This window comes from Macaca fascicularis, chromosome 10, assembly GCF_037993035.2.
Source record: "Macaca fascicularis isolate 582-1 chromosome 10, T2T-MFA8v1.1".
Lineage (NCBI taxonomy): Eukaryota > Metazoa > Chordata > Mammalia > Primates > Cercopithecidae > Macaca > Macaca fascicularis.
This window is the reverse complement of record NC_088384.1, coordinates 87470427-87487758: the sequence shown is the minus strand read 5'-3', so window position 1 is coordinate 87487758 and position 17332 is coordinate 87470427. Positions and strand designations below refer to the sequence as shown.

The following is a 17332-nucleotide window of genomic DNA, read 5'->3' as shown; positions in this document are numbered from 1 at the left end:
ATCCTGGTCAGCTCCGTCACACAGCAAGCAAGTCCTCACGAACACCTTTAGTGACGTTAAACACCAAGAAGTTTACAGCGCTCCCAGTGGAATTCAAAATAAAACAACACTCAACTCTGAAATACAATTTTACTTCTGTGAAATGATACAAAACATTCCTATCTGCTGAAGTTGAAGGGGGTTCTTTAGATTTTCTGCCTTTTATTTTGCCCATGCCTTGTCAGTGCCCGGAGCCTGGGCAGGTGCTCAGTCCTCCTATTGGGCCATCCAGCCCTGATCACAGGTCCTCCTCTGCCCAGTGTATCTCCTCCGTGCCCGACAGGGGCTTCTCGAGATCCTGCCCATTTTCTCCAAGACCTAATCCCCAACACAGCAGAGAAACTAGGCTTCGTTTTCACTGAGGCTGTTGAGGTCAGAAGCGCTCAAGGCTCTAAATTCCCTCCTCCCTTACCTCGAAACAAAGAAATTGTAACTAAAATGTATTGAGCACTTCCTACCTGCCAGGCACTGTTTTGAACTCCAGATAGGCACTTATCACTTAAAGGTCACAACAAACCATGAGCCAGTATTACTATCTCCAAAACTGGTTGAACAACTTACCCGTGGTCACTGCATCCATAAGGGTGTTTAGCAAAGGGCATCTTTTGGCTGTTTGGAAGTTCAGAGAATTCCTAGAGCAAGGCTTAGAAAACGGGTAGCAATCAGGGAGGAAGGGTAGGAGGACCCAGAGTGAAAAATCACCCCATGGACCCACTCTAGTGAGGACACAGCTGCCACCAAACACTGTTGCTCAGGACCCTAAACTCTACCCCTATTTGCCCGGCTTCCCTATTGCCCTTGGACACTGGACATCATGACAGGCTCCTTTGCTAAGATAAATTCTCTACTGTTCCTTCTTCCTGGAATCATGAGCACCTGATTCAAAAAATAGGATGGAGTCATCTGATTGGCTGAACCTACCCACGTGTTCATATTCTAGCTGCGGGAGAGGCAGAAAAACAACTGAACATTTTGCAGCCTTGAACTCCAAGACTTAATCGATCCTCCCATCTTGACCCCCTGAGTAGCAGGGACTACAGGTGTGTACCACCACACCTGGCTAATTAAAAAAAATTTTTTTGTAGTGAGGAGGTCACATATGTTGCCCAGGCTGGCCTGGAACTCCTGGGCTCAAGCAGTTTCCCCTCTCAGCCTCCCAAAGCCCTGGAGTTACAGGGACTTGGGTTTCCTTCCCACTAGATCACTTCTCATAGCCTTCCCACTAGATCACTTCTCATAGCCTTCCCACTAGATCACTTCTCATAGAATAACATATACTTATTCAATGTATAAGTTATTTCTTATCTAGAATTATTTATTAAAGTGAGTTATATTTATTGCCTACAGATATTTATTAAATATTATTTAATATTTAATGCCAGGTATGTCCAAGATTGCTAGAACTCCACCCCCCCGTGTATCTCTTTCCTTTCTTAGTAAAACAACCCGTACATTTTAGCTAGAAATGGTTGCCTAGAATAAAGAAAGTATTTCCAGCCTCCCTTGCAGCTGGGCATGATGGTCTGAATGAGCTTTGGGAGGTGGCCAGAATTGGAAGCAAAGGGTGTAACTTATTATTATTATTTTTTGGAGAGACAGTGTCTCACCCTGTTGCCTAGGCTGGAGTACAATGGTGCAATCTCAGCTCACTGCACCCTCCACCTCCTGGATTCAAGACATTCTCCTGCCTCAGGCTCCTGAGTAGCTGGGATTACAGGCGCCCACCACCACGCCTGGCTAAGTTTATTTATTTATTTTTTTGTATTTTTAGTAGAGACAGATTTCATCAGGTTGGCCAGGCTGGTCTCAAAATCCTACCTCAAGTGATCCATCGATCTTGGCCTCCCAAAGTGCTGGGATTACAGGTGTGAGCCACGGTGCCAAGCTGAAGGGTGCAACTTCTGAGTGGTGTCCTTAAAAGGAAGGGTGTTGCATTTCACTTCCATCGCTCCTCCTTTCCTGATGACTGGATGGGAACTTGACGGTGGGAACTGGAGCAGCTCATGGTCATCACACGAAGCAGCCTCTTCATGAGGATGGCAGAGTGTCAAGCCAAAAGGAACCTAGCTCCCTGCTGAATGGTGAAGCCGTCACACTTAACCGCATACCCAGACTTTTACATAAAAAAGAAATCCATGTCTGTCTTTTGGAGTCATTCTTGTTTGGGGGGAATATCAGTTAAAACAGTTGAATAAGTATTTTAATACACCAGGTGATGTTATGGGTACTGGTGTTATAAGCCAGGTTTCTGACATTCTAAGTGGAGAGACAAAGATCAAATATGTAAAATAAAATTTGAAAGAATGGATACATATATGAAGATAATAAACCAAGTTATTACAGTCCAGAGTGACTGAGGGTTGGAATATCGTTACCTAAGGTGACCAGGGAAAGCCTCTCCAAGAAGGTGACATTTGGGATGATATGGAATGATGAGCAGGAGATTTTCGTGGGAAGATATGGAGAAAGAGCTTTACAGGAAGAGCAGATGACAACTGCTAAGGCCCTGAACTGGAAACAAGATTGGCAAGTTCAGAGTCCCGAAAGACATTACACATGTGTATCCTTCTGTTAGAAAGCAGAGAATAAGTAATTCTTGTTTAATTTATTTTTTAAAAACTTTTTATTTGTATTGTCGAGGTGGAGTTTTACTCTGTCACCCAGGCTATAGTGCAATAGTACAATCACAGCTCATTGCAACCTCTGCCTCCCAGGTTCAAGCAATTATCCTGCCTCAGCCTCCCTAGTAGCTGGGATTACAGGCACCCGTCACCATGCCCAGCAAATTTTTATATTTTTAGTAGAGATGGGATTTCACCATGTTGGCCGGGCTGGTCTCGAACTCCTGACCTTGTGATCTCCCCGTCTTGGACTCCCAAAGTGCTGGGATTACAGGTGTGAGCCACCACACCCGGCCTGTTTATTTAGTTTTTAAGATTTAAATATGATTTAAACATTTATAGGCAAAAAATATATTTTAAAACAGAACATAATCATGGAGAACAATATTGTCACCAAGCATGACAAGACAGTTGATATAATAACAGCACTGAAGAGTTCTTGCAAATCAGCAAGTATACAACAACACCCCAATAGAATTGTCCAGATATCTGACTGAATAATTCAAAACGAAGAAATAAAAAGACCAGTGTTGAATAAATGTTCTTACTATTTATCAGAGAAATGCAAAGTAATTTTTAAGTTAAATATTTCTTGATATATATTTATTATGTATTAATTAATTCCTTTGTGGCTCTCAAAGGCCAAATGGCTTTAATTGGCCTGTCCCTTTACTGGCACTGGTACTGGCCAGTTTCCCACACTCTCATCTTGTGCTTTGCTGAGACATCTGCTACACACTGTCCTTTGGCCTGGATGACCTCATATAAATCCCCTCCTGTTCTAATTCACTGCCCACAGCCCTGCTGATAAAAGCAAAGCTCATCTCTGCGCTGCTGCAGGGAACCCTATTTCCTTCCCCTGCAGCTCAGGCGCCTCCTCCTCTCAGGTCTGCCAGCCATGAAATTTATTTTCTTGTTTCTTGCCATCCTTCTGGCCACAGAAGTACCAGTGATATCAGGTAATGTGAGCCTCTCTCAGGGGTCTGGGCTCCTGGTCATGGACTTCCCATCTTTCCCTCCTCTCTCACTGTGGGCATCATGTAAAGCCTTTCCTTCTCTCCTGCAACTTTGGGAAGTTTCCCCAGGATCATCTCAGGTTAATATCTCTCTCTGATTCTTTTTTGCCAGAGTGGTGGGATGATAGACGTTTGGAGCATCTGGCACTTGAGGGCCAGGGTGGTATCCTGGTGGGAGCTTGGGAGAGGTTTGAGGGGCAAAGCATGGGTGCAAGTTGGGGACTTATTGAGGGCTTTGGGAGACTAGAGTGGAGGTTGGGGTGAGTTGTGATGTGGAGGAAAAACCTTGGGATTGGGGTGATAGAAGGAATGTCAGGATGAGCAGGAGGTGAGGAGCTGGGCTTCCCTGAAGGTTTAGGGCAGAGTTGGAGAGAGGATGGGATTTGGGGTTGAGTGGAGCTGGTGTCGGGGATTAGACTGGGGCTTGGGCTGAGGCTGGGAGTCAGTGCTGGATGCTGCAGGGTGTTTGGGTTCAGCTTGGTGATGGGATACTGCTGGGAATTGAGGTTAGTGACTTGATTAGATTAGGGTTAGATTGGATTAGATTAGGGTTTGACCTGGAGTTGGGGCTTAGGGGCATTGAGTTGAGTAAGGCTGAGAGTTCTAATTAAGGTAGGCCTGAATGAGTTTGAGTTTGAATTGGGTTAATATAGGGTCAAGGAAGATTGGAGATTGAGCTGCGGCTGGAGCTGAGGCTTGTTTGGCTTATGTTAAACAGGGTCAGGTTATTGATAAGACACCGGGTCTGTGTAATGTGAGTGAATCCTCTTTTTCCTAATATTACAGGTTTTCATGTCCTTTTACCTTCACTCCTAGCTCTGCTAGGTGGGACATTAATTAGCTTCAGTTGATTCCAAAGTAAGGAATAGGAAGTTGGGGATAGGAAGACAGAAGGGTGAGAAGTCCAAAAAAGGCTCCCCCAAAAACTTCGGAGTTCTCAGTTGGAACCATTGTCTCAGTTCTCTTCCCTCTCAAAGTCTCTTCTCTCTTTTCCTGGGACTGGGTCTAGCATTACTCACTTAACTGGCTTTCTTCTCTTCTTCCCTGTCTTCCTGTTCCTCCTCTGCCTTCTCTTTTCTCTCCACTTGAGGGATACTAACATCTGCTTAATTGTTGTTCGAATGCCCCAAAGTAGAGTGTTGGATGGATGGACACTGCCGGTTGTTGTGCAAAGATGGTGAAGACAGCATCATACGCTGCCGAAATCGTAAACGGTGCTGTGTCCCTAGTCGTTATTTAACAATCCAACCAGTAACAATTCATGGAATCCTTGGCTGGACCACTCCTCGGATGTCCACAACAGCTCCACAACCGAAGAGAAATATACATAATGGATAGAAATGACTTTGTTTCAGATTGTTTAGGCTCCACATTTAATTAAAACTCACAAATTTATTTCTGGTGTCTGTCAGTCATAAGGAACGATACCCCAAATGGATTGAGGGTGGGGGGATGGTAGGGGAGGTGAAGAGGTAGTCGAGAGAAGTCACTAGGGCTGGGTCATAGCGATGGTGTGATCACTACAGTCTTGAAGATGATTCCCCATCTACCAACTGCAGGAGAGGCTATTGAGTCAGGAGTGGAGTGGGGAGAACATGGTGGGAGCTGAGAGATTTAAAGGCATAGCAGATGCCTAGAGAGTGGGAGAATCCTTAGGCTGGGAGAGTTAGTCCATTTTGAGAGTGAATGGGCTGAGGGTGGATGGGGCTGAATATAACCCAAATCCTTGGGGTTCTAGAGAAACCAGCTGATGCTTTCTAGTGCTCAGGAGGCCCAGCCCCAGGGGTTAGAAGGTGTCTAAGTACTAAAAAAAGATAAAGCACATGATTTGCTTACTTATATATGAATTTGTTCATTATTCATTTTTTCCATTCTTTCATCGATCCATTCACTCATGTTCACCTCAGCTCTGCCACTTTCTACTGGCAGACTCTGCATATAAACCTCACAGAACTTTATCTTCCTCCTCTGTAAATAAGAGTAATAGTAGAATCTGTTTCAGGATTGCAGTAAGGATGAAATGACATACTAATGCAAAGGTAAGCACTCAACAAATGTCATCAGCTATTGTTCATTGATTTATTCAAGGATTTATGAAATATGAGCTGTGTGCCTTCTAACGGTGTTAGACTCTGAGGGAGACAGAAGCCTGACTCATCTGAACTGGTACTTCAGCCCGGGAGAAGACTCACTCGTGGGGAACATTTAAGAATCCTGATTGGGAACCTAGAGGATCTGGGTGTCTTCCCAGGCTTCATTATCTCAAGTCCTATTCTCTGGGCCCCATTTAACCAACACAGCTGTTCACCCCTGAACTGCGTCCTCTGCAGTGAGGCCAAGGACCAAGAGTGCTCGATAAAGCGTGATGCATGGCATAGAGACAGACAGAAGGAGTTCACTATCGTCCAGGAAGACTATTTGCTCTCAGCTCAATATTTCCGCTCTTAGACTCTGGAAAGAGGGGCCTCTCCTCTGATCTCGATCTGACTCTGGGCCTCCTCTGGCTAAGTCCCTCCTCATGCGGTGAGGAGTTGCTGGGGGCAAGGGGAATATGCCCACGAGGAGCCTTTGCCTACCCTCCTCCCTTTCTGGGCCATGCTTTGAATAGCTGGGTCCTGGGATTGCCTGCCCAGAGAAACCTTGTGCCTGCTTCAAGGAGCTGCAGGGGCCTTTCCTCAAGGTCCATCCTTGGAGGGTTGGGCCCACTGGGTGCCAACCCCTAGGCAGGAGAAGCATCAAGGGATGCTCTTGTTTGCAGGGTCTGTGGGCAGAGCTGGGGATGGGTGAGAAGAGAGGTGAGCTGTGGGCTGGGCAGGCTCCCCTTGGAATGCCATGTTCCTGCATGGAGTTCTGAGGAATCAGAGAATTATAAATTCAAACCTGACCTTTCAGGTCATTATGAAGGGCTATCTTGTAAACGAAGCTAGATATCTTTTATGTATTCTTTTTATTAGCTTGATTAAAACATTTAAGCATGCAGACAAATGACATGACACAGTAGCCTTCATTTGCCTTCTTGCCCCGGGACCTTCAAATGTTAGGGTTGTGCCTGGTATTGGATCCTACTCTGGCTGATAATCCATTTCTTTTAAAAAATTATTTTTAATTCACAAATAATAATTGCACTTATTTATGGTGTACAACGTGATAGTTCAATACACGTATAGAAAGTGTAACCATCAAATCAGGGTAATTAGCATATCCGTCACCTCAAACATTTATCATTTCTTTGTGTTGGAAACATTCAAAGTCCTCTTTCCAGCTAATCGAAAAGACACAATAGACTGGGTGTGGGTGGCTCACCCCTGTAATCCCAGCACTTTGGGAGGCCAAGGCGGGTGGATCACCATGAGGTCAGGAGTTTGAGACCAGCTGGTCAACATGGTGAAACCCTGTCTCTACTAAATATGAAAATTGAGCCAGGCATGGTGGCTATAATCCCAGCTACTTGGGAGGCTGAGGCAGGAGAATCACTTGAACCTGGAAGGCGGAGGTTGCAGTTAGCTGAGTTCGCACCACTCCACTCTAGCCTGAGCGATAGAGCAAGACTCTGTCTCAAAAAAAAAAAAAAAAGAAAAGAAAAAAGAAAAAAGAAAATACACAATAAATGATTGTTAACTACAGTCACCCTACAAAGCTATGGAACACTAGAACTTACTCCCCCTATCTAGCTGTGATTTTGTATCTGTTAACCAGCTTCTCTGTATTCTCCTTTCCCACTTACCCTTCCCAGTCTCTGATAAACACAATTCTACTCTCTACTTCAATGAGATCCACATTTTTAAGCTTCCACATAAGAGTGAGAACAAGTAATATTTATCTTTCTGTATCTGGTTTGTTTCAATTAACATCATGCTCATCTATGTTGCCACAAATGACAGAACTTCATGCTTTTTTTGTGGCCAAATAGTATTCCATTGTGTGTATATGCAAACTTTCTTTATCCCTTCATCTGTTGATGTATATTTAGGTTCACAACGTATTTTTCAGCCCACTTCAGAGACAGGAGCTGCATAATCTTTTCACAGTTTTACTGCCTCTCTGGGAGCTGGGACACTTAGGCTGCCCATGAGAACTACCTGTGCTCCCAGGCCTGGGGTGAGACCATCAAAAATGTTTCCTCGCTGGTCTCCCTACCCTCAGGTTTTCTCTGCATTAATCTCTATTATTAGAAGGATTCTTAGTAGGAAGTTTCTCTGTGTCATTTTCCTGCTTAGATTTCTTCCTTTGCTCATCACCACCCAGGGTCTGGACATTCAAAGCCTTCACATGGTGACCTGGTTTCACCTCCCATGACTGTCCCTCACATACCTTCTCTTCAGCCACTGCCACCCTCTTGCCATCCTCTCTTGTCCCCCACATTGTGTTTGTTCATGGCTCCCTCCGGCTGGTCCCCAACACTCAGCTCACCTCTGTGATGAATGCCCTCTCATCCTTCAAAGCTCAGTTGATGCTCCCACCCATGAAAGTCTTCACATAAACTCTGTCTCACTATCTCTCTCTCTTTTTTTGAGACAAGGTCTTGCTTGGTTGCCCAGGCTGGAGTGCAGTGGTGCAATCATGGCTCACTGTAGCCTCACCCTCCCACGCTCAAGCCATCCTCCCACCTCAGCCTCCTGAGTAGCTGGGACTACACGTGCGTGCCAACATGCCTGGCTAATTTTTCTATTTTTTTTTTTTAGAGGTAGGGTCTTACTATGTCACTTAGTCTGCTCTCAAACTCCTTGGCTCAAGTGATCCACCTGCCTCAGCCTCCCAAAGTGCTGGGATTACAGTCATGAGCCACCACATCCAGCCCTGTCTTATTATTTCTTAATAATTATAATAGCTGTAATAATAGTTCTCATTGACCCTTGCTATGTGTCATTCCATTCTTACAACAATCCTCTTATCATCCCTATTTTACTTATTAGGAAACTGAGGCCCAGAGAGGTGATATAATTAGCCCAAGTCACACAGTATTAAGATAGAGCAGGGGATCAAACTGAGTTCTTTTTTTTTTTTTTTTTGTCTTTTGTTATTTGTCTTGTTTCTTTGATAGAAAGTAGGTACTAAACTGTCACTGAGTAATGCAGACATTGGATTATCACCTGATTCTGGGCATTCTACAAGAAAGGAACAATTCTCAGGGAATCCTAAAATGAGGCCTGAGCGGAGATCTGGAGTAGAAAAAGGATTTTTAAGTTGAGAAAACAGTGAGGTGATACCATTCCTTGCCTCTTTTAGACTTTCCTCACTCTCCATCTAGCAGAATAATGGTCTTGTCTAGCAGTTTGTTAATTTGTATTCCTGCGGTCTAAGGCAGAAATGTTTGTTTATTGTATTGTGTATTCACATTCATTCAGATTAAGGTGAGAGCAGTAGCTTTTTTTTTCAGTTTTATTTTATTTTATTTTTGAAATTTACAATAACATTGTCTAAATTCAGTTGGGATGGTGTCTTCTAGTGTCTATATTTTACAAAAATAGAAGGCAGAGAGAATTGACTCAGGTTAGGTTAAAAACAAAAAGAAAAGAATGATAATGATCATTATTGTTCTTACCACTCACATGAAGTGAAACGTGAACAGTGGAAAGGCTGTCTCTGAACATCAGAAAAAAATTTTAAAAATTTGTGTTAAAAGTCTGCATTTCACGTATTTAGGGAGGATAATGTCAGAGTGGAGGGATCTCAGCTGATCCTAATCAGCATACATGTAGAATAGAGGACACTTCTTCCAAATTCCAATTTTCCAATTACAGATATCTGCCTAAATTTAATATTTTACACTGTGGTTGTGACTCACCTCTTATCTACCATGCTCTGATTTCCCATACCATATCTATTATTGTTTCACGTTGATTCTCAGACTTTCATATAAAAAATCTTTTCTTTCTTCTTGTAGTTTATTTTGTTGTTTTTGGTGAATTTTTTTATTTAAAATTTCTTTATTTTTAATTTCTATAATACACAGGTGTATATATTTATGGGGTACATGAAATAGTTTGATACAGGAATTCAGTGTATTCATTACATCAGAGTAAATGGGGTATCCATCACCTCAAGCATTTATCTCTTCTTTGTATTACATAAAATCCAATTATACTTTTAGTTATTTTAAAATGTACAATAAATTATTGTGAACTACAGTCACCTGTTGTGCTATCAAATACCAGATCTTATTCATTCTATTGAACTATATTTTTAAACCCTTGTAATTTACACTTAAGAAGCTCCTGTTGGTAATCAAGTCTCTCAGCGGGTTTACTTCTGAAAATATCTAAATGTATGCTTATCTATTGTATTAGTCCATTTTCATACTGCTATGAAGAAATACCCAAGACTGGGTAATTTATAAAGAAAAAGAGGTTGAATGATTCAGTTTCCCATGGCTGGGAGGCCTCACAATCATGGCAGAAGGCAAAGGAGGAGCAAAGGCACATTTTACATGACAGCAGGCAAAACTGTGTGTGTGGGGGAACTGCCCTTTATAAAACCATCAGATCTTGTGAGACTTTTTTTTCCTTTTTTTTCTTTTTTTTTTTTTTTAGACAGAGTCTTGTTCTTTTGCCCAGGCTGGAGTGCAGTGGCACGGTCTTGGCTCACTGTAGCCTCACCTCCCAGGTTCAAGCAATTCTCCTGCCTCAGCCTCCTAAGTAGCTGGGATTATAGATATGCACCACTATGCCTGGCTAATTTTTGTATTCTTTCCTAGAGACAAGGTTTCACCATGTTGGCCAGGCTTGTTTGAACTCTTGGCCTCAAGTATCCCATCCACCTTGGCCTCCCAAAGTACTAGGATTACAGGCATGAGTCACCGCGCCTGGCCAGATCGCACAAGACTTACTCACTATCGCGAGAACAGCACACAAAAAACCTACCCCCATAATTCAGTTACTTCCCACCAGGTCCCTCCCATGATATGTGGGGATTATGGGAGCTACAATTTAAGATGAGATTTGAGTGGGGCCACAGCCAGACCATATCATCTGTTAAGAAAATTTTAGCTAAGTATACAATTCTAGCTTGAACCGTAATTTCCCTCAGCACTCAACATTTCTTTCTCTGCTTACTGGCTCTTTAAAGGCTATGGAGAATTTGATGTCCCTTTTCTAGGTTATCACTCTTTCTCCAAACTGAGTTCTGATTGGCTTCACAAACTGTCACTCTTAAGAAATTATGACACGTATTATGTTGTTGTGTAATTATTTGAGTTATTGTCCCCTTTCCAGCAATCCCCCAAACACACACATATTAGGTGGAAATCCATAGGGGCTGAGATGATGTTTTATTTACATCTGCATGCCTGATGTTAAGCCCAGCGCTGGACATGAATGCGTTTTAGTGAGTGTTTCTTGAATATGAATAGTGAATTCACAAGTGAAAGCCTGAGTGGATCTGGTGGGGGCACAAACAGCTGACTCCAGGTTCCAAGAATCTGGGTGGAGAACTTTCTGGGCTGGAGGGAGCAGAGGACCACTGTGTCAGGTATACGTGGTTCTGGCTGGCGGGGTTAGCAAGGATGCAGAGGAGTTTCTGGGTCTTGCTCAAATGATAATTTAAAACAACAATAATAGTTAACATTCATTTGGTTCTTACCATGTGTCAGTCCCTTATTGCTTTCTATATATTCAGCCACTAATCCTCACAATTCTAGGGGTTAGCTGTTTTTCCAGTCTACACTGTACATATGAGAAAAAGGGTAGAACAGAGTCGCAGAAACTTGCCCCAGGGTACACAGCAAGTAAAATGGGAGCTAGGATTGGTCTCCTAGGGGTTCTTGTTTTTTAGATTTTGTTTTTTTAATCTCTCTGTAGCCCCTTAGGTTATTTTATTTATTCATATTTTTACTTTTTATTTTGAAATAATTGTAGATTCACAGGAAGTTACGAGAGAGGTCCTGTGTACTCTTCACCCAGATTCCTCCAATGCTTAGATTTTACATAACTGTAATGCAATATGAAAACCAGGAAACTGATATTGGTACAATATATGTGTATACTTCCATGCCATTTCATCATGTGCAGATGTAACCAGCATCATGATCAAGCTGCAGAACTGTTCCATCACCACGAAGATCTGCCTCCTGTTGCTCCTTTAAAGTCATACCAGCCTTCCTCCCTATCCCCATGCACTGTCACCATGCTTAACCCTTGGCAACCACTAATCTGTTTTCCCATCTCTATAGTTTTGTCATTTGACATTGTTGAATAAATAGAATCATATGTGAGAGTTCGTGATTGGCTTTTTTTTTTTTTTTTTGGCTCAGCATTATGCTCTTTTTTTTTTTTTTTGAGACAGGGTCTGGCTCTGTTGCCCAGGCTGGAGTGCAGTGGTGTGATCTTAGCTCACCATAACCTCTGCCTCCCGGGCTCAAGCGATCCTCCCACCTCAGCCTCCCCAGTAGCTGGGACTACAAATGTGTGCCACTACGTGTGGCTAATTTTGTATTTTTTGTAGAGATGGGTTTTTGCCATGTCACCCAGGCTGGTCTCGAATTCCTGAGCTCAAGTGATCTTCCCACCTCAACCTCACAAAGTGCCGGGATTGCAGGCCTGAGCACCGTGCCCAGCTAAGCAGCATTAAGCTCTTGAGATCCATCCACACTATGTGTATCAATAATTTGTTCCTTTTAGTTCTGAGTATTTCTACCCATTGCATTAAGGCAAGAAGATGAAATGAAAGGCATGCAGATTAGACAGGAAGGAATAAAACGGTGTCTGTTTGAAGATGTCATAATGGTTTATGTAGAAAATTCTAAGAAATCTACAAACAAAACAAAACAAAACAAAAGCAAAGGCAAAACACCTAAAACTAATGAGTAGGTTCAGTAAGGTCACAGGACACAAGGTAAACATACACAAATCAATTGTATTTCTATATAATAGCAATGAACATGTACACTCTGAAATTAAAAATATAATACCATTCAAAGTCACTCCAAGAAAATAAAACACTTACGTGTACATCTAACAAACTATGTACAGAAATTATATGCTGAAAACTATAGAATATTGATAAAAGAAATAAGAGCTAAATAAATGAAGAGACACACCATCTTCCTATCTTGTAAGACTCAAATAGCAGATGTTAATTCTCCTCAAATTGACATATTCATTTATGTCAAAATCCCAGCAGGATTTTTTTTGTAGCTATAGACCAGACTATTCTGTCTATACCTTGCCTAAAGAGAAATCTGCAAAAGAATAAGAATAGCTAAAACAAAATTGAAAAAGGATAAAGTTGGAAGAATTATTTTATCAGATTTTAAGGCTTATTGTATAGTAATAGTAATTGAGTTTGTGTGGTCTTGGAGAGACAGGTACATCAATCAATGGAACAGAATAGGGAACTCAGAAATAGCCTCATAGGAGTACAGCCAACTGATTTTTGACAGAGGTGCAAAAGCAATTCATTGGAAGAAAAGTCCTTTTCAACACATGATGCTGGAGCAATTGAACATCTACAGGCAAAAAACAAAACAAACAAAAATCTAAACCTAAACCTCACACCTTTCACAAATATTTACTTAAAATGGATCATAACAGCCAGTCATGGTGGCTCACACCTGTAATCCCAGTGACTCAGGATGCTGAGAGGGGAGGATCATTTGAGCCCAGGAGTTCCAGACCAGCCTGGGCAATATAGCAAGATCCCATCTCTACAAAAATAAAATACATTAGCTGGGTGTGGCGACATGTGCCTCTAGTTCCCAGCTACTCGAGAGGCTGATTTGGGAAGATCGCTTGAGCCCAGGAGTTTGAGGTTACAATGAGCTATGATTGTGCCACTGCACTCCAGCTTGGGCAAAACAGCAAGACCCCATCTCTAAAGAAAATTATTTTTAAAGGATTATATATTAAAAAAAATGTAAAACTATAAAATTTCTAGAAGAAAGCATAGGAAAAAACATTCAGACCGAGTGCTTGGTGAAGAGGTCTTAGATACGAAAGAACAGCCTAGAAAAGAAAGAGAATCAATAACTTGGACTTACTCAAAATTTTAAACTTTCACTTTGTGAAACACCCTTCCCTTTGTGAAGAGGATGGTTGAAAAGACAAATTACAACAGAGCAAGATTATTTTCAAACCATATATCTGACAAAGAACGTGTATATGGAATATAGAAACAACTCTTAAGACTCAATAGTAATTGCCGGGCATGGTGGCTCACGCCTGTAATCCCAGAACTTTGGGAGGCCGAGGTGGGCGGATCACGAGGTCAGGATATCGAGGCCATCCTGGCTAACACGGTGAAACCCTGCCTCTACTAAAAATACAAAAAATTAGCCAGGTGGAGTGGCGGGTGTGTGCTTGTAGTCCCAGGTACTCGGGAGGCTGAGGCAGGAGAAGGGCGTGAACCCGGGAGGCGGAGCTTGCAGTGAGCCGAGATAGTGCCACTGCACTCCAGCCTGGGCGACAGAGACTCCATCTCAAAAAAAAAAAAAAAAAAAAAAAATTAGCTGGGCGTGGTGGCGCACACCTGTAATCCCAGCTACTCAGGAGACTGAGACGGGAGAATTGCTTGAACCTGGGAGGCGGATGTTGCAACAAGCTGAGATCGCGCCACTGCCCTCCAGCCTGTGACAAAGCAAGACTTCGTCTCCCAAAAAAAAAAAAAAAAAAAAAAAAAAAAAGACTCAACAGTAATAATCCAATTAGAAATGGACAAAAGATATGAAAAGACATTTCACTGAAGAGGATATACAGATAGCAAATAAGCACTTGAAAAGATGTTCAACATCATTAGCCATTAGGGAAATGCATATTAAGACCAGAATGAGACACTACTACATACCTATTAGAACAACTAAAATTAAAAATAGTGATTTTAACAAATTTTTTTCTTAGTTTAGGCCCACTCATTCTCCATTATTTTGTCTTTTAATGCCTTCTGACAAATTAAAAAAATGTGTCCAGGCTGGGTGTGGTGGACTTTGGGAGGCTGAGGTGGGTGGATCACTTGAGGTCAGCAGTTCGAGACCAGCCTGGCCAACATGGAGAAACCCCTTACTCTACTAAAAATATAAAAATTATCTGGGTGTGGTGGTGTACGCCTGTAATCCTAGCTACATGGGAGGCTGAGGAATGAGAATCGCTTGAACTGGGGAGGCGGAGGTTGCAGTGAGCCAAGATTGTGCCACTGCACTCCAACCTAAGCAACAGAGCAAGACTCTGTCTTGGGAAAAAAAAATGTCCACCTTTCATCTGCCAGATATATGTTCTAAATTACCTGTTTTATTATTACTAGAAGCAAGAGTATAAAAAATTCTTTATTTAGTCCATTGTAGTTTTAAATGTTCCTGTCATTTTATTGAAAATAAAACCTATTATCAGGTTGATCCTCTTTAATTTATAAACGATAGGGATTTTCAAAAACATTTCCTTTTGGGGAGAAGTTGTTAAATAAAGAAACACATGGTTTTAAAAAAAAATCCCAAACTCCCAATAGACCTGGAAACAACCAAAATGGCCCTCAACGGACACATGATTAAATAGGCTACTACATTAATACCCTGGAATATTACCCGGAAGTCAAAGGAATGAATTACAGATACACACAACTTGGGTGACTCTCAGTTCTGTTGATTGTCTTTTTTTTTTTTTTTTTCATTAAAGTTGAGATTTTCCTGGTTTTCAGTACGATGAGTAATTTTTGCTGGAACCTGGGCGTTTTTGGTATTATTATGTTATGAGATGCTGGATCATATTTCAATGATCTTTGTTGGCTTGTCTCCTCTGACACGGCTCTGGTGAGGACAGTGGGGTGCTGCCTGGCTACTGCCAGGTGGGTGGAAGTCCAGGTGTATTTCCTCTGGTACTACCTTGGTTGGGATGGGGAGGGATATTCTGTTCCCTGTGTGACCTCCAAGTCACATCTCAGGGAGTGGTGGCCCTGTTAGTACTGTGTGGTGGTGAAAGTCTTGACTCTGCACTAGGCTCCTTCTGTCACCACCCCATCAGGGAAGTGGAGGGAGGGATGCCTTCTTCCCACCAGATAGGGGAAGTCGAGGCTCCCCACATGATTCCTATCAACACTGCATGGTGGTGATTGGCCTTGTGATCATTCAGCAGTGATAATAGTCCCCGCTCCCCACTTGGGTTCCACTCTAGGAGGTTACACCTCCTTACAGAGTGGAAAGGGCAGAGTTCGAGGCTCCCCACGTAGCCTTCTTTGGTGGATGTATGAGTGGGAGTGTAGTTTTGTCTTTGGTTTTTCCTGGAGCTGAGTGGTTATTGTCTAAAATGTTCTTTCTTGCTGGGTTGACCTTTCCTGGTTCTTTGGCTAGAGAGAGGAGACTTTCCTTGGGACTCTATGTCTGTACTCGTTTGTATTTCCAGGTTGTCAGTCTCTCCAGCACAAGTCTGGGATCGATGAGGCAAAAAGAAAACCCATGACTGTGTCCTTCCTTAGATCCTGAGGTCCCTACCTTGTTCTTCTTTACTTTACCTTTCAGAGTACACACACACACACACACACACACGCACACACACACACCCCGCCCCACTGGGTTTTAAATGGAACTTAGCAGGACAAATAGAGAAAAATACATTGACTCTTTTTTTTCTGGAAGTAGAAGTCACTATTTCCCTTTAGGTTTTCTCCCTGCTCCCCGTTTAGGTTTTTATGATGCTTCCCGACTTATCAGATTTATGTCACTCCTAGGTAGAAGTTAACTATTTGTATTTTTTTTTTCTTTTGCCAGGCAAACGCCACATCCTTCGATGCATGGGTAACAGTGGAATTTGTAGGGCCTCTTGCAAAAAGAATGAACAGCCCTACCTCTATTGCAGAAATTATCAGGCCTGCTGCCTCCAGTCCTACATGAGGATAAGCATTTCCGGCAAAGAGGAAAATACCGATTGGTCTTATGAGAAGCAATGGCCAAGACTACCTTGAGTGCTGGTGATTACCATTCTCAACCTCTCTGGGCAGAGACCTGCTGTCAACCCCCCTCATTAAAATTCATGTACCTGCTACCCTTGTCTGTCTTTGATCCACTGAAAATCATAGTGAGAGACTGGGCTTTGCATGGTGACAATGTCTGTCTCATTCTGGATAAGCTCCGTGAGAGAGAAGGCTGGAAAACTGGGAAAACAATTACAGAGAGGCTAGACAAGCCAGTGAGGAAGGGGGAAGAATGAATCGAATAAGGGAGGGTTGAAGGGTTTAGGCAGATTTATGACTTAATCTGTGCCATGTAGAACTCAGGGAAGGTCTTTAACCAGTGGGATGAATACATACGGCAGTAGGTGGAGGTCTTGTAGACAACTTTGGCCTAGTTCATGAAAAAATTTTATAACCAACAGAGCTGCTGTAATGTGGAATAAGCTGTGTTGGTTTCAAGCTGTGAGACTGAAGGGCCTGTTTGGTGGTTATTGCAGAAGGTCTTTGAATATTGGGTGCTGTTGTTGTGGATAGTCAAGGTCCTCTAATTCATCAAAACCTAAGAGGCTTATGTCCCCAATGACAACTAACACCAGCTTTGTAATATAAAATTCAAATTTTACTTTCTATATCTTACCTTCTACTAACAGTTCTAAATTCTGTCAAAAGTAGAGTAGTACTTACCCATTATCTTTCTCTACTTCTCTGATTCTCCTCAACTCATTACAATTTGCCTTTGTGCTTATTTGCTATTGGACTGGTTCTGGTCAAGGTCACCAGTGGACCTCC

The 17332-nt window shown here is 42.4% G+C and overlaps 1 protein-coding gene and 1 long non-coding RNA gene across 4 annotated transcripts; both read left to right on the top strand.

The window, feature by feature from the left end:
• Positions 1 to 3496: 3496 nt before the first annotated feature.
• Positions 3497 to 16635, top strand: DEFB119 (defensin beta 119). Of its 3 annotated transcripts, none has more exons than XM_005568616.4 (2): positions 3497 to 3619; positions 16362 to 16635. In XM_005568616.4, exons 1-2 carry the CDS (start codon positions 3559 to 3561, stop codon positions 16553 to 16555), a joined length of 255 nt encoding a protein of 84 aa, XP_005568673.2. In that variant the 5' UTR covers positions 3497 to 3558; the 3' UTR covers positions 16556 to 16635. The 3 variants fall into 3 exon arrangements, with proteins under 3 accessions (XP_005568673.2, XP_045218636.2, XP_005568671.2); XM_045362701.2 differs by lacking the exon at positions 16362 to 16635 and adding an exon at positions 4812 to 5071; XM_005568614.3 differs by lacking the exon at positions 16362 to 16635 and adding an exon at positions 4809 to 5071.
• Positions 5773 to 11885, top strand: LOC135965625 (uncharacterized). The gene is made up of 2 exons (XR_010578619.1): positions 5773 to 6199; positions 11683 to 11885. It is a non-coding gene; the product is annotated as an uncharacterized lncRNA (long non-coding RNA).
• Positions 16636 to 17332: the final 697 nt, after the last annotated feature.

Excerpts from the sequence above, each read along its gene's own strand:
- DEFB119 (XM_005568614.3), top strand. The coding sequence starts at position 3,559 with ATGAAATTTATTTTCTTGTTTCTTGCCATCCTTCTGGCCACAGAAGTA. Across the intron at positions 3,620-4,808 it reads AGAAGTACCAGTGATATCAG|TAGAGTGTTGGATGGATGGA; the intron begins GTAATGTGAGCC and ends AATGCCCCAAAG.